This window comes from Pagrus pagrus (assembly GCF_965226575.1).
Source record: "Pagrus pagrus genome assembly, chromosome: 6".
Lineage (NCBI taxonomy): Eukaryota > Metazoa > Chordata > Actinopteri > Spariformes > Sparidae > Pagrus > Pagrus pagrus.
Genome location: NC_140190.1, coordinates 18,886,174 through 18,905,380, shown reverse-complemented (window position 1 = coordinate 18,905,380; position 19,207 = coordinate 18,886,174). Strand labels below are relative to the sequence as shown.

Sequence of the window (19,207 nt, the reverse complement as noted above, 5' to 3'; positions counted from 1 at the left end):
CTCTTTTTCTATCTCATTCTCTCTCAAGCGTGTGGTCTCTTCTCATGTGAACACACTGCCAGTATAAAGGATCTCTTCATCTCTCTCTTTTGGCTCTCTTTTTGCATCCTGATGTGAAAAGGGTTCATTCACTGGGGCCTGCAGTCTAACTCCCACTCATCTCAATTTATCAGTTAGCGCCAATTGGGCCTAACTGGGAGCTTGTGGGAATCCAGGTGCTTATCATTAATGCTGCTTCATTGTGGTTTTGTGAGGATACGCGGGAGGAACTCTGTGTCATGTTCCTGCATGTCTGCAAGGGCTTCGCCAAACCATGCTTCCCCTCTATATACTGCATCCAGACACACACGCCCACACATGCAGCTACATATAGGGTGACATGCTTGCGGTGAAGCGTCTGCAGAGTGTCTTTCACACAGTAGCACATAAAGCCGAACTATATCAGGGCTATTAAAGTTATAATGTCACTGCCTGCTGATCCACCAGTCTCTACTTCTGCTGTCTCTCCAGTGACATGTGTTTTTGGTCAGATTATCATAATGTTGTGATATCATTAACTGCTTTCAACTTGGCCGGGGTGAGTATACAGTTTCACGTCTGAATTCGGAAAACACATAGCATTCGAAAACCATCAAAGAAAAAAAGATCTAATGACAAACAAAGACTGCCTGTGGCTAAACGGTATCATCTGAGATCTTAACCACATCCCGAAAACTCACTGCCTCAACAAATGTATAACCCTGGCTGGACTTCCTGTCAGACGTTTGAGATGTGACACAAATAGACACATTCATGCTGAGATCAAAGTTCTGTGGGCGTCTGGGCAGACAGAGAGAGCTTATGTTTGGTGTGTACGCTCGGCATTTTCGAGGTGCTGGACAACTTTTCACAGCCTTAAAAAAAGCATAACGCATGACAGTTTTTGCAAATGTTTCTCATCACGTCAGCACTATCCTCAGACTAGATGATATGTCAAGAATCATGACTAAGATCCAGCATGCTGAACAGAGGAATAAGTTGCAAGGTGTATCAAAATAGAGGTAGGAAACAGGATTCAGAAGTCCTCTCCTCCTTGTGAATTCTCGAATGTTCAAAGTCTTCAAAGAAACCAATCTGTGGTCATGATCTAGGCCTGCAGGGTATGAGGAGAATCTGTGCTGTGTGATAAAATTCTTCAGCATTACGATGACGATATGAGCCGTGATAAATAAACAAGTGTAAACCAACCTCACAATCGCCAATGGTGCTATTGTCTGGCCCGTGTATGCAGAGTTTCATCTGATAGGTCAAGTGTTTGCACGTTGAGTGTAGATGCATGATGCAGGCAGTCTTTTGCGATGTGTTCATCGTGCATGTTCATGCCGTGGTGACGATGAAAATAAAATGTATGTACTATAATCCCTGAAAATGTTGAGTTTGGATATATATAATGAAAACAAAGCAGCTGGAACTTCTCCAAAACTTAAGCAATATAACGGGTTCCAGCTCAAAGCCTTCATCAGCCAGATGTTTGGAGCACAGATCCAGTTTTAAACATCTCTTACACCTAAAATTCATCAGGCTTATTTTTCTGACCTTTTCTTTACACTTTGAAGCCCTTTAGGTGGCATTAATACAGTTCTATTGTTTATTGTACATATTCTTTTGCTACATTACACACATAATTCCTAAAGTGATTGAGCTGGCTTTTTGGGATGATGGGTGACAGAAAAAAATTCCAGGGGGTACTTTATATTGTGCTGAAGATAAGACATGTAACATTTTCGCATTAAAATGTTCAAAAACAACCAGACCTTTAATCCAACAATGTCCAAATCCAGTGAAATCTGTCATTTCGCTCAACCTAATGGAGCATTTCATTTGGTTCCCTTTTGCTACAACTTCTGGAAAAACTTTTGTTTCCATTGTGAGAGACCCCTAGTGGCTGAAATTACACACTGTACGTTTAATTGGACTCTAATGTGAGTTCGGTCTCACCTTCAGACAGAAGAACATGTCGTTTGAAGACAGACAACATGCTGCAGTGGATGCTTGTGTGAACTGTGGCATTATTCTCAGGTGAATGAATCAAGTATCTGAATTTTGTACTAATCAAGAACAAAAAAAATGTGGCTCCCTGTTTATTCTGAAAAAACATCAGATCAGTGCCACATGGGAGGATAAAAAAGGAGTGTTTGAGTGCGTGTGTAGCTAACACTCATACATATACAATGCCGGAATAACACACTTAAAGCGGGACGTCCCATTTCCTGTTACGTGGGCGACAAAAAGGATGGACGCTGCAAAAAGTGAAAGGCCTGTAAAAGAAAACACTTTCTTTGAGGATCGTTGTCCTCCTGAGAAAACCGCAGGGGGGAGTGAATGCGAGCGGCGAGCACCTTTAGCTTCTCAGTGAACCGGTCGGTAATGTTCATTAGCAGACCTGGGGAGAGAGTGGAGGACATGAATGGAGGGCACACCTTTGTTCTGCTAACCCTGTGCCAGGAGAGGTCCAGTAACATTAGATATGGCTGACCTGAAGTGAATGTTGGCCTCGGTGAGCTGAAGAGAGTGCCATAGAGGGGGGTGAGGAGTGGAGGAGAAGCAGCACCCTCCAAACTGATAATCTCTTGTAGTCCTTCCCCCATGGTGCCACTTATTCCTTATTTCCAGCCCCCCTACCCCCTTTCCTTCCCATCATTGGTTGAGCTACTTACTGCCAAATTACAATTATTGCATGTGGAGCTGACACACACACACACACACACACACACACACACACACTTCCTACCATCACTGGGTCCTGCTGGAAGGTGTAATACACATCTAATCAGTGTTTCATTGAACGTGACTCAGTGGGATTTTTTGTCATTGCTGTCTAGCTCAGAGAATTAAGAGATTACAAAAAAAAGGAAATGAATAAATCCTTTTTGTTGCATGACACAGCAACAATCCCCTCCCACTTTAACTACACTTCAGGGCGTGGACTTCCTCGTACCGCAGCGTGCGTTAAACACCACATAGTAAAAACATGGTCAATGCTCATGCTAATGCAAAACACCCGCGTTTGAGGAAAAAAGTGCAGCCCAGTAAAAGGTCACTTACACAACAACACAAATTTGGTGGTCGTGATGACTGTAAACATCAGACTGTAAAACCGTGTCTACCGTTGGGAAGAGAAACTATAAACGCTCCAGTTGTTTCTGGGCCTATTTTATATGCCACAACAAATGGCAATTTGAATGCCTGAGCATGACAACCAGCCCAAACTCTCCTTCCTTTCCTCCTCCAGGCAAGCAGCGAACAGTTTAACGTGTGTTCACACAGGCTGGAAACACACACTGCGTCACACTCAGTTCGAAACCGCAGAGAACCCCCCTGTTAGGGCCGACCTTAATGAGGCAGGCGTAGTGTATGTGCATGTGTGGCTAACACCTGGACCAGCTGCTAGCTATAAAGCACTACCGCTGTCAGGGACTATCAAAGCACCTTGCGGGCGGCCATCTTTCTTCCTTCCCCTAAAAATCTCCAGCGATGCCTCTAAAATCCCTTAACAGCATCCTCCATTAATTGGCCTCTTACCTCCGACAGGCTTCAAGTGGGGGGAGCACATTTGTACCTAAAGCTGCTCTCACACACACATTAAAACACAAACACATACACCCTCAGGTGAGTCAAACACTGCAAACACAGATCTCCTTTTTTTCCCGTATTTGGTTTCTCACATCAGAAGTGTGTGTGTGAGACAGAGAGAGACAGTGTGGAGCAGGCTTATCTGGCTCAGCATCAGCACTGGGATGATTTGCTCATACTCAGCGTTGTGCGGGTGCGGAGTGAGAGCTTTTGTCCTCCTGGCAGAGGGCAGGCTGGGATCCTGCCTCAACAGCCACCGACTCACTGTTGTCTGTTTATCAAGTAAAATGTGGAGGAATTTATCTTGATTGTGTTTGTGCAGAGGCATACAGACAACTAACGGTCCACTGATATCTCTTCTTTGCAAGAAGGCATTATAACTTTATTTAAAAAAAAATAAATAAATTGTTTACTCTGAATTAGACACATGGTTTTTATGGGAGTATTGAGTGACAACATGGAAGTCAGTTGGGGGTTTTCCATACATACAGTATGTGCTGGCTCAGCTTGACTCAGTTTGACTTGGCCTGTCGACCCAGTGTGGCAGGGCTTTGCATTTCCATTGCAAGAGGGATACCTGCTTGAAGGTGTGTCTTTAACTGATGACATGCTTGTCTTGTGTAGCAGTACAGTACAAGTGAAGAATAGCCGGCAACAAAATTCCACTAATTTGGAGGCAAACACCTCCTGAAAGTGATTATGATGAAACAGTAAAATACAGCAGATGAGTATGCAATACGAACAGGGACACTGGAGGGAGACTAGACTTCAGACCACCAAAGATTCAGTAAGAAGCTTCAGATATACTGAGAGCCGTACACACAGAGACTGTTTAAAATATCTTGCAACACTCGCTGGTTGAGGGAAGAACTGGGGCCAAAATGGGTTGGCAGCTTCGAGAGACGTCACCACAGCCCACCTAGAGGCGGGGCGGGCGCAGTTTGGCCCTGTTTTGGAGAAGGTCCATCCCATACGCACTTTGGCCCAACTTGGCTCGGTAAAACTGGTGATTAAAATGCAAATCGGCGCAGCTCGGTTTGACGCCGCCAAAAGTGCCAGTGGAAAAACCCAAAGTGACAGTGTCATGATGGTTACTTTTTCATATCTTTTACTTCAGCCTCTCTTTTAAACTCAATGCTGGATGAATGACGTCCAAAAAATATTTACACACCAGCATCCTTGAGTTCAACATGGATAATAGCATCGCGGCGGGAAAAAAAGGCAAAAATTAGCTTGTCACTGACACCAGGGTGACATTATTGACTACCGCAGAGTAATTTCACCCTGGAATGAATGCTGATTGTAGCCTTTCCCATTGAAGACAAAAGCCAAATGTTGGTGGCTATTCATGTTTTATTGTCCACTGTGACAGGGCTACAACAGTGCCACCAAAATGTCTCAGTTTTTGATGGCATGATAACAACATGGCATGTCATCATAAGGCATCTTTATGAACATGTCATAAGCACATGTCAAGGCCAACAAATGTTGAGTAAGGAGGAGAACTGATCCACACCACCTTGCCCTTTGCAGGCTGCCACCACCACAACATTTTTACATGAACGTTGATGTAAAGCAGACAAACAGTGGAAACTGTGAACACTGTGAAAAACCACTGTGCATGGATTTCTTTTGGAGGCAGAGCAGCATACTGTCAAAAAAGCGGTTCGACTTTTTTATAGAATAGCACGGAAGGTGGAACACTTTATGTAAGCTGTAAGGAAAGGTAGCGCTTCATGCTGTGCTGGCATGACATAACTGTACCTTAAGGTCTAAAATCAATAAATATGTGGCACTTAACAGCTGAACACCAGTGACGGTCATTTTTGGAAACAATGTTTTATAAGTGCACAGCACATAAAGAGGTTGAGGGAGTGATTGTTCGACAGTGAAGTTGTATAATCTATAATCACAATGGGACCATACAAACATATACACTCTGTACCATTTACGAATACTTGCTATGATTTATTTTCATATATTTAGGTGGGAGACGTGAGTTTACATGACAGGGCAATATGAGTCTTGGGGGGAACACAGGAAAGGACTTACAAATACAGTCAAAATACTTTTCTGCTGGTGTCTGACAGTTGACCTCAAGTGAAATGTGGTCGACCCGTCCACCTGGCTCTCCATTAGGGAAAAACAAACACGGTGAATTATTTGCAAATGTTATTTGACTCTGATCTGCTCAGCAGCTCTGCTGGGTGTACGCCATCCACAAGTACATGTCAACATGAGCAAGATTTACTGCCTCTGAGCCGGGGGCCCTCTCAGCCTGGGAGTGAGAGGCTGATTGACTGAGTATGTGTTGGGATGGAGTCTGTGTGTGTGTGTGTGTGTGTGTGTGTGTGTGTGTGTGTGGGAGTATGTGTGCATGTACATGTACCCCTGTGAGCGAGAAACTCAGTGACGTGACGTCTGTATGAGCAGTTGGACGACTGGTCTTTATGCAGAAAAATTTCATTTGCAGCAAACGCATGCATTCCACGGTGTGTATAGGTGTGTGTGGGTGTGAGATTTTATATATTTGTGTTGTCTTGGAAGCCAGGCTGGAGGGGTTACTGTGGCGCTTTGGGCTCGAGCAGAGTTAACAGCTCATTAACACCAATTCATTACGGGCCACTTCTCCCTTGCTCACTGTGCTGTGCATTAAGACACAGCCAGCCGCCCTCTTTCACACACAATGTAAATCACTCAGCCCAAACTCACAGGCACAGAGGGGGAGCCGAGCCAGCGAGCCTCCTGGTGAGAAATACTACCTGTGTGTTTGTGTTTTTTAAGTGCGGGTGGATGTGCGCGTGCAGGGGCGCTACTAGAAATCCTGCAGCACGCGAGTGAGACTTGAGGGTTGTGGGCTGAAGAGCTGTGGTGAAGGTGTAAGACTAAAAACGGTTATGTGTAGGTTTAAAGCAAAAGATTGTTAGGGTTTGGAAAGAGTGGAGGCTCTTGCTGGTTGCCTTTGTTTTTGCGTCGCACTTAAGTTGCGTTCAGACTAACAGTAGATAAAAATATAAGATATAGAAGCAATTTTGTTCATTTTAAAGAAGCCAATCCATTGGTGCGGCAGAGGTGCAAATATCATCATCATGATCATCCAGAAAAAATAGTTCCAGCTTTTGGTGCAACACACAACAGTGTTTGGGCATCTGATAAGCCTTTAGGCGTTAGCTTTTAGCTTTTGAGCCAGATCAATAGCATTAAAAACTCACTCGAGTCTAGATTTGATGAACTTAATGACTCTATCAAAAGACTGAAAAAAAATAATGAATGAATAAATTACTTAAATTTGTTCTCGGACAGCTTTTTGGATGGATAAGCAAATCTTAGCCTGGTTAGCAAAAATATATGTGATTTGCGTACAAGCTAATCTGGTAGCTAGTAATCTTCTTCAGTCCTCTCTTTCTTCGAACACCATTGCTCTGAAGTCATACTTGAGTAAAAATTAAAGAAAGTGTTAAAATATTCCAGTATCTGATATTAAATGCACTAAAGTATCAAAAGTAAAAGTAAATTCTACACATATTTGGCTCTGATGCAGCGTGTAATCTGCAAAGTAACTATTAACTAAAGTTATCAGATAAACGTAGTGGAGTAGAAGTATACAGTAGCAGCAGATGGAAAGCAAAAGCACCTCAAAATTGTACTTAAGTACAGTACTTGAGTAAATGTACTTAGTTACATTCCATCAGTGGAAACAGTCAACAGAAAGCTCAACAAACAAGTTCTTTGTGTAAGTGAACTGCACTACATTATCATCATTTATCAGTGTTTTTAACATTGAAAGTACATATGCTTTACTTGAGTATTTCCATTTTACATAACTTTATACTTCTACTTAACTATGTCAGAGGAAAACATTCTACTTTTTACTTCACTACATTTGTCTGACAGCTTTAGTTGCTAGTTACTTTTGAGATTACCTCCCTCTCCAGTGAAAAACGACATATCTCCAGATGTGGTAATGTTGAATGCTTGTGATATCCGGACTGTAAAAAGTACCCAAAAGTCATACTAATTGTAACTATTTAAGTAAAGTAGTCGTATTTGAAATGCCACTGAACATAATCCAACTAATTATGGTGCATTATTTCAAGTAGACAGGTTCCTCTATGTAGAAGGGAAAAGGCTACGACTGCCCCATTTATCTAATGTATGAATTCAATTACATATTGAAACTGTCAACATTATATGCTTATATCATTTGTTCAAGAGCAGCATGAAAGCTGCTCAAAAAAGTGATTTAAATACACGTGAAAGCCCTGAAATTAGGTTAATACGGTCAATTCTCCACTAAACAATCATGACGTTGAGGGGATTTGTGACACAGCTGCAGAGTCTCCGTAGATGGGCTCTCAGAGGATGAGTGACGGCCCTAAAACGCAGCTGCCGGAGGTGTGGAGGAGCACTGAAGGAGTATCTCTATGTATTTGTACATCAGCAGTGTGGCCCCTTGATATTTTGACCCTCTCAGCACCTTCATTTGTAACGCAAGACAGGGTCCATAGAGAAGGAGCAGAGAATGGAGATCAAAGAGAGTATCAGATGCAAGTCCAGACTATGACTCCTTACCTTACTAATGCTCGTTTAATTTGTTAAATAAAGAGCAAAGCACACAGAAGGACTTGCACAATTTCTGAGTTTAAAGATTTGATATAAGTTTATTTAAATATTATGGTCACAGTCGTTGCTATGTGGGAGCACGTCAGACACAGAGTTCAAAGGTCAGGCTTCATTGCCCCCAGAGAGAACAGCCACTTGCCGAACAGCCACATGTGCACACTTCTTACTCACAATGCACAGGGGGTTTTGTATTCCTGTCATCGGCCCTATATTTTATGACATCTCTGAGTTACTACAATGGTAGCTGATGCCACTCTATCATCTGCTCCTGCTTCGAAAGCTGCCCATTGTGGCGAGAGTGAAGAAGAAAGAGACACAATCCTCTTATTATCGGGCGAATAAATAGCAGCGTATGGACTCGCCGCTCACAATCCGTTCCTAGCTGCTCGATCTTTAGGCTTTGGGCACAATTTCAGTGCAAAACGTATTTAGGCTTTAGCAGAGGAGTTGATGAGGTGAGGGATCGTTACCTCCTCGGGATTTTCTTTTGAAGGCTCCATTTCTCTGACCTCTAAAAAATGGGAGAGAAGAAAAGCCATAAAACCTATTTTCCATTACGTCTCTTTAAAGTGATGCCCGCAAGTGAAGGGATGGAGGGACAGAGGGTGAGAGAAAGAAAGAGAGAGAGAGACACAGAGAGAGAGAGAGAGAGAGAAATTGGCTTCTGGATAAGGTTTACATCGCTCACATGTCAATGCAAATAAGGCAATCTGGCTGCTCGGCACTTCGTTTGCCCCCAACAACAACAAAGATCTTTGTATCTTAGGTGGTCAGATGAATGTGTTCTTGCCCATATATCTCGTCTCCCTGTTAATTACAATAAGTTGGTGCCATAATAGGATTGTCAACTACCAAGGAGTGACAGCTTAAAAGAAACGCTTTCCAGTTGAAATGTGCCTTTGAGGGCCGATTTTCCAGAGCTTTCTTGCTTCACTTTAAAGCTCCATCCAATTCAGCGGCCCTTTCAGTGTAGCTGGGATACAAATCCATGCCACTGCAGCTATCACAGGCCCAGAATGAGCATAAAAAATCTGCATTACATCTTGCTTCGTTTTTTAAAGGTTCTCTTTGGCTTCTCATGTGCAGGGGCCCTCTATAGCGCGAAGCGTCCCACTTTGGCCTGCCAAGTGTCTGTGTTACTGGGATTTGTCATAGGGAAGTCAAAGAATCGCTGGTAAAGACAATGCTAGCAGCCACCATTTCATCGTAGCTCGGGCTCTCTATCTTATTCCAGAAACGCCATTGTCATGCTGCTGCCTGCCAAAATGCGTACCCGCGGCCAGCTACCAATCAGTCATTTGCAGGGGTGAGTTTTTCAGTTGTGCTTTCAAGGTTCTTTGCTATCACTCCATCGCTCCCTCCTATTTATTTTCCTGTTGTAGCCGACAGTTTGACAGATTCCAGGAGTGCTGGTTTTGGAGCCAGCGTGTCTTGGAGGCAGTGGCAGCGGATGCAAGTGATAACCATCCCCTGCCAAAGGCTACTGCTGTGCTTTGAATCCCTTTGTGGGTGATTTCAAGGCACGCTCACGCCACCCCGCACATCTGCCCTCCTCAAGCCTCTCTACAAAAGGGACACATTTTGAAACCTCCCTTCCGATGTTCCTACACTTTTGTTAAAGCAAAGGGGGAAAAAATCACATTCTGATGCTGCCTTAAGTAAACCTGCGGATGGTTTTCAGTGGTTTAGAAATAGATTGGGGCAGAGACGGATGTGAGAAAGACAGATAGTAGGGCATTTTAAAGATGCACTGTGGTCTTACCTGTTGCCATCCACACGAGTAAAAGAGCAAATCTTTTAAAATTTTCTTGGAAAATAATTTGATAAGATATCACTACTACATCAGAGGACACATACACAGATGGAAAAGATATATTAGTGAGTTTAGAGGATACTTTATTCTGCGGTTGCTTTATTTCAACTCTATTTTTCCGGGGAATAGTTTCTTGAACTCAAAAGCCATAAACATTATGAATCAGAGTTTACCCTACCACTAAAATAAAGGAGGTGGCCACTCTTGCTGCTTTAAAGAGCTGCTGCTGCAGCCCAGTTGCCAGGATATAATGCTAACAGTTATCATCTCTGCAAATCACAGATACATCCAAGGTTGACATTTGTAAAGAACGTGCCATATCACATCCACATTACATGTTTATTAACTGACTTTCACATCGGGAAGTGGAGGGGATGGTGGTGGAGTTACAGTTACAACAAGGCTGCCAAACGAGTGAGCACAGTTTGAGTTTGCGTTGTGGCATTTGTAAGCCAAAACATGATGTTTTCCTTACACTAACCCAGTGTGTTTGTGTCTAAACCTAACCGGAGCATAAGCACAAAAAAAAAAAAAATGCAACATAAAGAAATGTACAGCTTGAAATTATCTGTAGTTTTGCAGAAATGTACATGTATTATGGTGTTTGGCTTGGCTTGTGTCAAATACTGTTTACCAGCCCTGGCAAAAATAAAGGTAAGTAAGAAAAACTGTGCTGTGGGCATAATCCACAAGATGCACACTGAACCAAACCCCATATGACACATGGTTCAGATTATGTCTCCCTACCTCGTGCCTGCACAAACACAAAGAGGATTTGGGGGAGAAAGTTCCCAGCACCTCATTCACCTCTCCTCACCTCTCGCTCCCCTCCTTCCTCCCTGTCCACAGGTCTGATAAAGCAGGGAGGCCCAGTGGCTCTCCTCAACGAGCCAGACCTGGGAATGAGAGAGGAACTCGTAAAAGATAATCACGCTTTATGAGGGCCCCTCAAGAGGTCTGCTGAGGGAAAGGCCATTTTTGTCTCGCAGTCTAATGGGGAGCAGGAGAGCAGAGTGCTCAGGCTACCAGAGATCACAGGCTAGTTAAACAGGGGACACCAGGGACGGGGTTCTCCCCATTAACAAGCTTAATATTCACATTTTTGTCAGTCTTTTAAAAACCTTGCTTCATTTAAATCACTTTTTGTAGAAAGTCTGACCCGGGCTGTGAGGAGAGGAGTTTAGAGATTCCTCTGTGCAGCTTTTACATTTTGTGTTGCAAAAATATTGATAAAATTTATTCAACATTGTACGAATATGACAAAAATATGTCCCTTAAAGTTATCTGACCAATGCATTTACTGTCTGAAGCACTATAAAGGACTGAAAGTAGATTTGTCACAAACTCTGAAGGGCGTTTTTCCTACACCCATTAATTAATTTATGATGGTTATTATTAATTATTGGGTTCTCTGTTGGGTGGTTGAGTTTATACAGGTTTATAAGAGTGTTTGTTGAATCACGGTTTCTCCAAATGAAGATGCCTATATGTCAGGAAGAACATTTTTGCATACCAGTATCTTTTTCAAACAAAACTAGGTATGCCTATCATAAAAAGTTATGCTTTTAAATTGTTATTGCTGTTAAAATGTAAAACGCAGAGCACAGTTTCTATTAAACAATTCTCAAGTCTTTAAAAAAATCCTATCGCACAAAATTAATGAAAAGAACACGTATTCTTCATGACAAATGTTACAGTTCATCAAGTAAAGGACAAAACATAAATTACATTTTCAATTTCTTCCAAACCACAAAGCAGATCTTTTTCACATGTTTCTGTCTTCTTTGTTGTGGAGGTTATGTCTACCTTGACGGAAAAACTCACAAGAAGAGCAGGATTAAAAACGGACGAAACTTTCCTTTGAACAAATTGCTATTGGCAGCACATTACTTCTATCTCTCCAAGTGGCACCATTTGCATTTGAAATGGACCTTATACACGCCCAATCAAGAGCGATGAAGAGAGACAAAGAATAAAAGAGACAGGAGGGCAAAAATGAAAGGGGAGATTCTGAGAGAAAAGACGAGGAAACGGAGAGGAGTTAGACGGGAGAAGTACGTGAGGGAGCAGTAAACAAAGAGAGCAGCCAAAAAAACAGAAAGGGAGAGAAAAAATTGACTGCGTGGGTGAGTTGGTGGTGCTGAAGTGGAGCCAAGCCCCGCGGCCCTCACCTCAGCCACATCTTCATAAGCTGCTGCGCCTCCCTCTCCCCGGTCCAGCCTCTGGCCCTGCAATAAATACATTTTCAATTAAAAGCACTGGGGAACAAAAAGGAAGAGGAGGAGGAGAGAAAGGAGGAGGGAGGAGGACCCTCAAGGAGTCTGAGTGAATCCCCTGGATGACACCTCTGGCCACGAGGCTCAGATGTGCTTACAGCGGAGGCCCCATCACCGTGCCCCGGCACACGCGTGCAGTCTAATCACTGGCTGGCTCTTTGCAGCCAGTCAGGCATTTAACGGAGCCCGGGTCTGAGTCCAGAAGTGCACCAGCCAGCACTTTGATGGAACACCTGCAGTGAAACGAGATCTTTACTGGACACGGTGCAACCTGAACCCCACACAGATGGAGAGTTGTTGGACCCGCCACGGGGTCGGGGGCATGAGCGTGAGCTGGACTCCAGACATACCACCACCGGGGCCTTTGAAGATTATTATAGGTGGCTGTTGTCAAGGCTAATATAAGGTTTACGTCAGTGCCACTGGGTGTAAGGGTGATATCAGAGTTCACGGAAAACCTCTGACACTGAATACAGACGATCTGGGTTTCCGTCTGACCTGCTTTTGCCAGAGCAATGCAGTCTGGACTGAACACAGACGGCGAACTAGGAGCTCGATCAAAGCGGTTGTGCTGGCCTCCACATACACACAGAGGGTGCATTATGATCATCCACTCTCTGCTCTGTAAACGGTAAAATCTTGATCCATTTTGTTATTGTGGAGTAATGTCTATGCCCCATTTATGCACCACATTCACTGGCTGTCTGCTGTTGATTCATTTTCCACAAAGATGAACTGGTCCCACTGGATAGAAAAACAAGACATCAGCTGTCTGCACAAACACAACCAAAAAACAGCCTTGCTTTTTTAGTACTTGATGACACGGCAAAGATGCGAAAGATAACTGCTATGATGGCGGTTCACACCTGCAGGCAAAAACAACAACAGAATATTTCCAGCCACAGACAGTTTACCGCTACACAACACACACTGAACCGTTCTGCTTTTGTACCACTTTCTACACAAAAAGAACACACTTCCAATTCGGCATATAATCCTGACCGAGTTTGAAATAGGGTTGCATTACACACATAAAAAGATATGTGATAGATAATCCTGTCCTATCCTCTCCAGTCACACCACAAAAGCGAGTCTTGAGTTTTTAACTGACTCAGCTTCATTTTTACAGTCAAAGACGACTTTCATCAAACCTGCTTCACCAGCTTCAAGTGTCAACTGTTTCACTGACTGTTGTGGGTCTGTTAAGTGTCCAGATTAATGCAAATATCAGACAGAATAAAATGTCGGCGTTGTATGTTTTCTGCACAATACAGACATCTTAAATTTGTACATTTCATAAGTATCATATCAACATTTCTCAACCTTTCTCACTCCAAACACGTCAAGCTTCAAATTACGACATTTTCCCTACCTCTCTACCGTCAGTGCAAGATCTGGTTAGACTTTCAAAATAAAACGTGCTGACAAACCGTTGACAGATTATGACTTTTGGGTTGTTGGAAACCGTCAAAGGGTTTAGGCAAAAAAACAGCTTGGTTAGGGTTGGAAAAAGATCATTCTTTGGGTTAAAATAACAAATTTAAGTTACGTAAGTGACACAACTCACGTCATTTACGTGCGTTCCCTTACTTACAGTGCCTATGAAAAGTATAGATCCCCTTGGATGTTTTGCCCTTTTATTGCTTTCATAAATGGACTCATGGTCAATATAATTTGGCTTTTTTGACAAGAATTTACAGAAAAAAAACCTCTTTCATGTCAAAGTGAAAACAGATTTCTACAAAGTAATGTAAATTATTTAAAAATATATAATGTAAAATTAGCGATTTATAATTGCCACGGCATACAATTTGAAACGAAACATAAAGAAAGGTAAAGTTGCAACATATCCCTGTCATGATTGGGTTTTTGGTTTTATGATTTCCTGTTTTATTTTGCAGATTATATCCTCAGGTGCCATGTTTTCCTTTTCCGCTTCCTGTTTTTTTACTTTTTCCTTAGTTTGTTCCTGTTCATCTGTGTTATACTAGTTAATCAGTCCTTGTATTGAGTCTCTCTCACTTGTTGTCAGTTCGTCTGTTTTGTTCCTGGTGTCCACCTTGTGTTTTTTTTGCCCTTGTGTTTTTTGCAGTCCTGCCGGTGTTTCCCGAGCTTCATCCTGGTTTATACTTCATTTAGTTTTGCATTTCTCTTCAGTTGTTTGGATCTGCCCCAGCTTGTTTTTGTCATTTTTGTTGCTGGCCTTTGAATTTTTGGAACTTCAGTTTTTGTTATTTCAGCCCTGATCATAATACCGTTTTTTTTTTACAAAAACATCAGTGCCAACATTTCTTCTGTTGATTGGGTTGGGCAGATTGGGAGGATGCCTATTTCATCTGTGAATTACTGACATCAGTGGATATTAGGAACCAAACATCTGTAACAACCAACAAACCTAATAAAAGTCCCTCCAGACTGGTAAATTAGGGATAAACTGATTTGGACTTCCTTTAGTATGTTGCTGCCTTTAACTGAAGCATAAATCAAGCAGCAACCAATGAAGGGCGGAACATGAGACACAAATCAATGGTGGCCATCATTATACGACGCACACAAACCAACATTCCAACACAGTCTATGGAAATGTTGGGAATCCCTGATGGGACACAATGCACCAGTTGGCAGGCATTATAGCCACCAAATATGTGCTGTTGCAGAGAAGTCAATGATGAATTTGTCGGCAGGTTTGGTTTCGGCAACACAAAGCAGAGTGCCGCCTCAGCTACACGGGCTGTCACTGTGCGCCGCCCAGGGTCACGGTCTCTGTTCTGAGCACCGTGACCGCTGCGGTAATTACCTAATTTGAAGAAGAAAAAAAAAAAGGCTTCAGCATTCCAGGAGTGTCACAGGGGCTGGGTTTGTGTGGGCAGACTGTGAGCTGGATTCTGTGATTCCAGGGTGGATGTGAAGGGATTTAAGCACTGAGGAATTTTCCCCTCTCCTTATTCTCTGCTGTCACCATCCCACCCATCACCCCACCCACCCCTTGATCTGCCCCTGGTTCCCAACAGGGGAAGAGAAAGAGGGTGGGAGGGGAGAGACGCGCTGGAGGTCAAGAGAAGTATGTGGTCAGGCCTCCCTGGTCAGAGTAGGTCAGTGGGTTGGGTGACCTCGAGGTCTGTGGATGTTGTCATAGCTGCTGATACTGTAACAGGAGAATGAGCTGCTGTCTGGGGTCGGATCAGCATATTAACTAACTACTGAGTAATTGGTTTATGAAGTTGTAATTTGGTTTACCGCTGTAGCGGGCTAAATACACTGCCTCTGCTTCGGTCCTTGGCCCCAGAGCTGGTTATGTTTCACCTTTCCTTTCCCAGCCTGCTGGCAGTAGCAACAGCAGCAGCCAAGCATGTTCCCTTGAGACGACAAGCTAGCTAGCGTCATCGCAGCTAACAAGTACCACGCTTTTGCTGTTTCCAGCAGGCCTGCCAGCAGATCCCAGACAGGGCCCCATTTCACGGCTGCCTGCTCAAGGTGTGGGACCAAGCACAAGGGCCCCATGGCTGGTGAGGGACTGTGAAAGAGAAATAATGTGTTTGGATTCCTGTGCATGTAATGTGTGCATGTGTGTGTGTGTGTGTGTGTGTGTGTAAAAGTGACTTATTAGGCTGCTGTAGCTATCGTTTTGGTGTGCATGAGAGGTAGCTGTATGGCTCATAGTGGAATTTCCATTTCATTTCCCCTTTTATCCAATCAGCAGGCCTGGGGGCCTCCAGCCTTGTCAGGCAGGGGGTTGTGGGAAACGCGGTCTGACTGCGGGAGTTGATGTGATTTAGGCCTCGCTTGAAGGGAACACATGCCTATTTTGACAGACGCTGGCCTCCTGCTCAGACTGAGGTCTGCAATTACACAGGACATAAACACGGTGCGCTGAGGCCAGGCTGGAGCTGCGAGGGCCCCTGGGAACGGAAAACGCTGCACAGCTTTGTGGAGGCTGCAGAGGCCTTGGCAGGCGCCCACAGACGGCCATCGCGTGACTGTGGGAGAGAGATGACTCGTGCGTAACGCCGGGGAACTACACTGAGAGAGAGAACATCAAGAGAAATACACAAGTACATGAAAGGAGTGTCTTGTGTTGTATTATAGGAGATTGTGCATGTATGTCACTCAAACATGTAGACATAAATATTCTAGACGCCACAAAATTTGTACTTGCATACTGGAGATATGAATATACAGTTTATTATACAGGCAGACGATTACCACACACACTTACTCTCTCATCTCAGACTCTCAGACCATCTAGACGCCACAACTCTCTCTTTTTCTCTCCCAGAAACCCACAGCCACGGCTGCAACTAATGATTATTTTAATTATCCATTAATCTGCTGATTATTTTCACATTTAAACAGTAACTCCACCAATTGTACACATTACAGTGTGTTGATAGGTCTTGAGGAGTAGAATTGCACAAGTTAAAAAAGTAGTATAAAGCATTTTGTAGCTCCCATAAATTGCCTCCAGTGATGTCACTCTGTGGCTAAGCTGCATTGTGGGTAATGTAGGTGCCAGGTTTTGAAAATGAAAAAGACTACGTGAATTAAAAAACGCGATATCTCTTGTCCTGCTGAATAGATTTTGACCAACAATGTTGTAAGAGTACAATGCTAGACCAGTGGCCTGCTTTTCAAAACCTGGTACCTACATTACCCACAATGCAACTTAGCCACTGAGGCAGTTTATCAGATTACATGCAGCTTCTTCTGGAGCCACAAAAGGCTTTATACTACTTTTTTCACATATGCAGTTGTGCTCCCCAATATCTATGAACACACTTTAATGTTTAAAACCCTTTAATCGATTAATCGTTTAGTCTGTACAATGTAAAAAAACCCTGCTCATCGCACTTCCCCAGAGCCCAAAATGACATCTTCAAATTGCATCTTTTGTCCAACCAACACTCCCAAACCCAAAGACTCTTCATTTACTATCACAGATGACAAAGACAAGCAGCAGATCTTTACATTTAGGAAGCTGGAACTATTATATGTTTGACATTTTCTGCTTAAAAAATGAGTCAAACCATTAATCAGCTATCAAAATAGTTGCCAACCAATTTCCTTTCAATCAACTAATCCATTAAATGACTTATCATTGCAGCTCTGCCCACATCAGGCCTCACCTTTCTCCCTGTAAACGGCTTAAACCTCTTTCTCTCCTGCGGCATGCTCATTCCCGCCCTCGTTCCCTCCTCCTCCCTGGAGTGTGTGATGAGGGGGGCAGAAGTGCTCCACCACGCACGGGGTCCGTGTTCGGTTTCCTACCGAGAGAGGAAGCTCCACTGGGCCTAAAACAATTACCCATTTAAGTGTGCTAAATCTACTTGCATCGCGGAAACAATGCGGCGGCTGCCACTGTTATTTACTGTAATGAACTGGGCCCCATTGTGAGCATGGCACTGTTTGGGGACCTCTCATTGAGCCGGGCTGAATGCAACAAGCCCTGAATGGATGTCAGGCTACATAAAGGTTTTTGAGCAACAGTGAGAGTGTTGCCTTGTGGATAAAAAGAGTGGCGGTGAGATCATATTTACCCACCATTCAGCCTGCTTTATATACGCCCATCGGCCACATCCTATTCGGATAAATCAGGGACAGAGGGAGCGGCCGGCAGACGAGAGTGTATTTTCCACAGTCAATTCAGAGCGGGACCTGACACAAGCATGGGAAAGCAAATAACCCGGATTAGGCTTCTTCAAAGGCCTGGCCCTGTGAAAGATGGGAGCAGGAGGAGCAGACAAAGGTGGGAGTTAGCGGTACACACACACACACACACACACACACACACACAGTTACTGTTATGACAGTAAGACACACACACAGAAAGTTGAGATGGTGTATGAAACTCCATCCAGCTGAGGTGTGGGTTTGTTTGGCTGTTTTTGAGATTTTCTAAGAAGGAGGATCAGAAAGAAGATGGTTGGGTGTGTGTGTGAGAGATGTGGGTAGTGTGAGGATTGCATGTTGAGGCATCTACACCGCAGGATCAGACTTCACCTCACCTGCTCGGTGTGCGAGTCTGACGCTCATCCAAGCCAAGCCAGTCTTGGCCAGACCACCACTGCCAGTGTGTGTGTGTGTGTGTCTACACGTGCATTCACGTGTGGAAATTTCTTCATCCCATCGTCGAGTGCAACTTAAGTTCAGCCGAGGATGTCTGCGTTTCATTAAAACCATCAGTGCATCTCGGCTGCAGACAAACACCCATCGTTATGAAGCCAGTTTCCCTCAAAACGTGATGGAATCTGACTGCCACGGCTTTGAGGAGCTCGCTTCGACTCTCCACGGCGATTTATAACTTACACACGGTTTAGCAGCACACGCCATACATTACTCCAGACCACAACAGTGTTATTAATGGTGCAGCAGGCTAATTTCTCAGCGACGGGACGGTTAAGATTGTCAGTGCTCTCCTGACATGAAATCATGTTACACACATGTGCTACATACCTCTGTACACAGTCTTCAGTGCTGACATGACTTGAACTCAAAGGCTATTCAGCAGCAGGAATGTTCGCAGCTGTGTGTGTGTCTACGTGTGTGTGTCTCCTCTGTCCATGTTTCAGTCCGTTTCTCCCTCCTTCACTTCCTATCTCACTATCAAAACTCTCATTTCCCAAGAGACACGGTAGCCTCCCGAATCTACGTACACACTCATACACAGAGGCATGCAGCAGGCATAAAACACACACACACACACACTCACACTTACACATGCAGGCACACAGCACTCCTCTCCCTCAGGCGGTCTGGCTGTAAGATGATACCTCGTCTCGGAGCATTTCGCACATGCCTTCCCGGACAGTTCCCACACTCCCGGCCGCCTCAGCCTGTCTGACCTTTGCCAAGCCCGCCACCCTCCCCACTGCCCCCCCTGAGCCTC

General features: G+C 43.9%; 1 protein-coding gene across 2 annotated transcripts in view; it reads right to left on the bottom strand.

Moving 5' to 3' along the window:
• The window catches only part of LOC311259116 (uncharacterized protein C2orf72 homolog), a 35,705-nt gene extending 16,825 nt beyond the window's left edge, over window positions 1-18,880 (bottom strand). For both annotated transcript variants that reach the window (XM_084355992.1, XM_084355996.1), the window contains exon 1: window positions 18,775-18,880. Coding sequence is in view for 1 of the 2 variants with exons in the window: in XM_084355996.1 (XP_084212122.1) it covers window positions 18,775-18,802 (28 nt within the window). In the remaining variant the exon portion in view is untranslated. The remainder of the gene's footprint in view (window positions 1-18,774) is intronic.
• Between the last annotated feature and the right edge of the window lie 327 nt (window positions 18,881-19,207).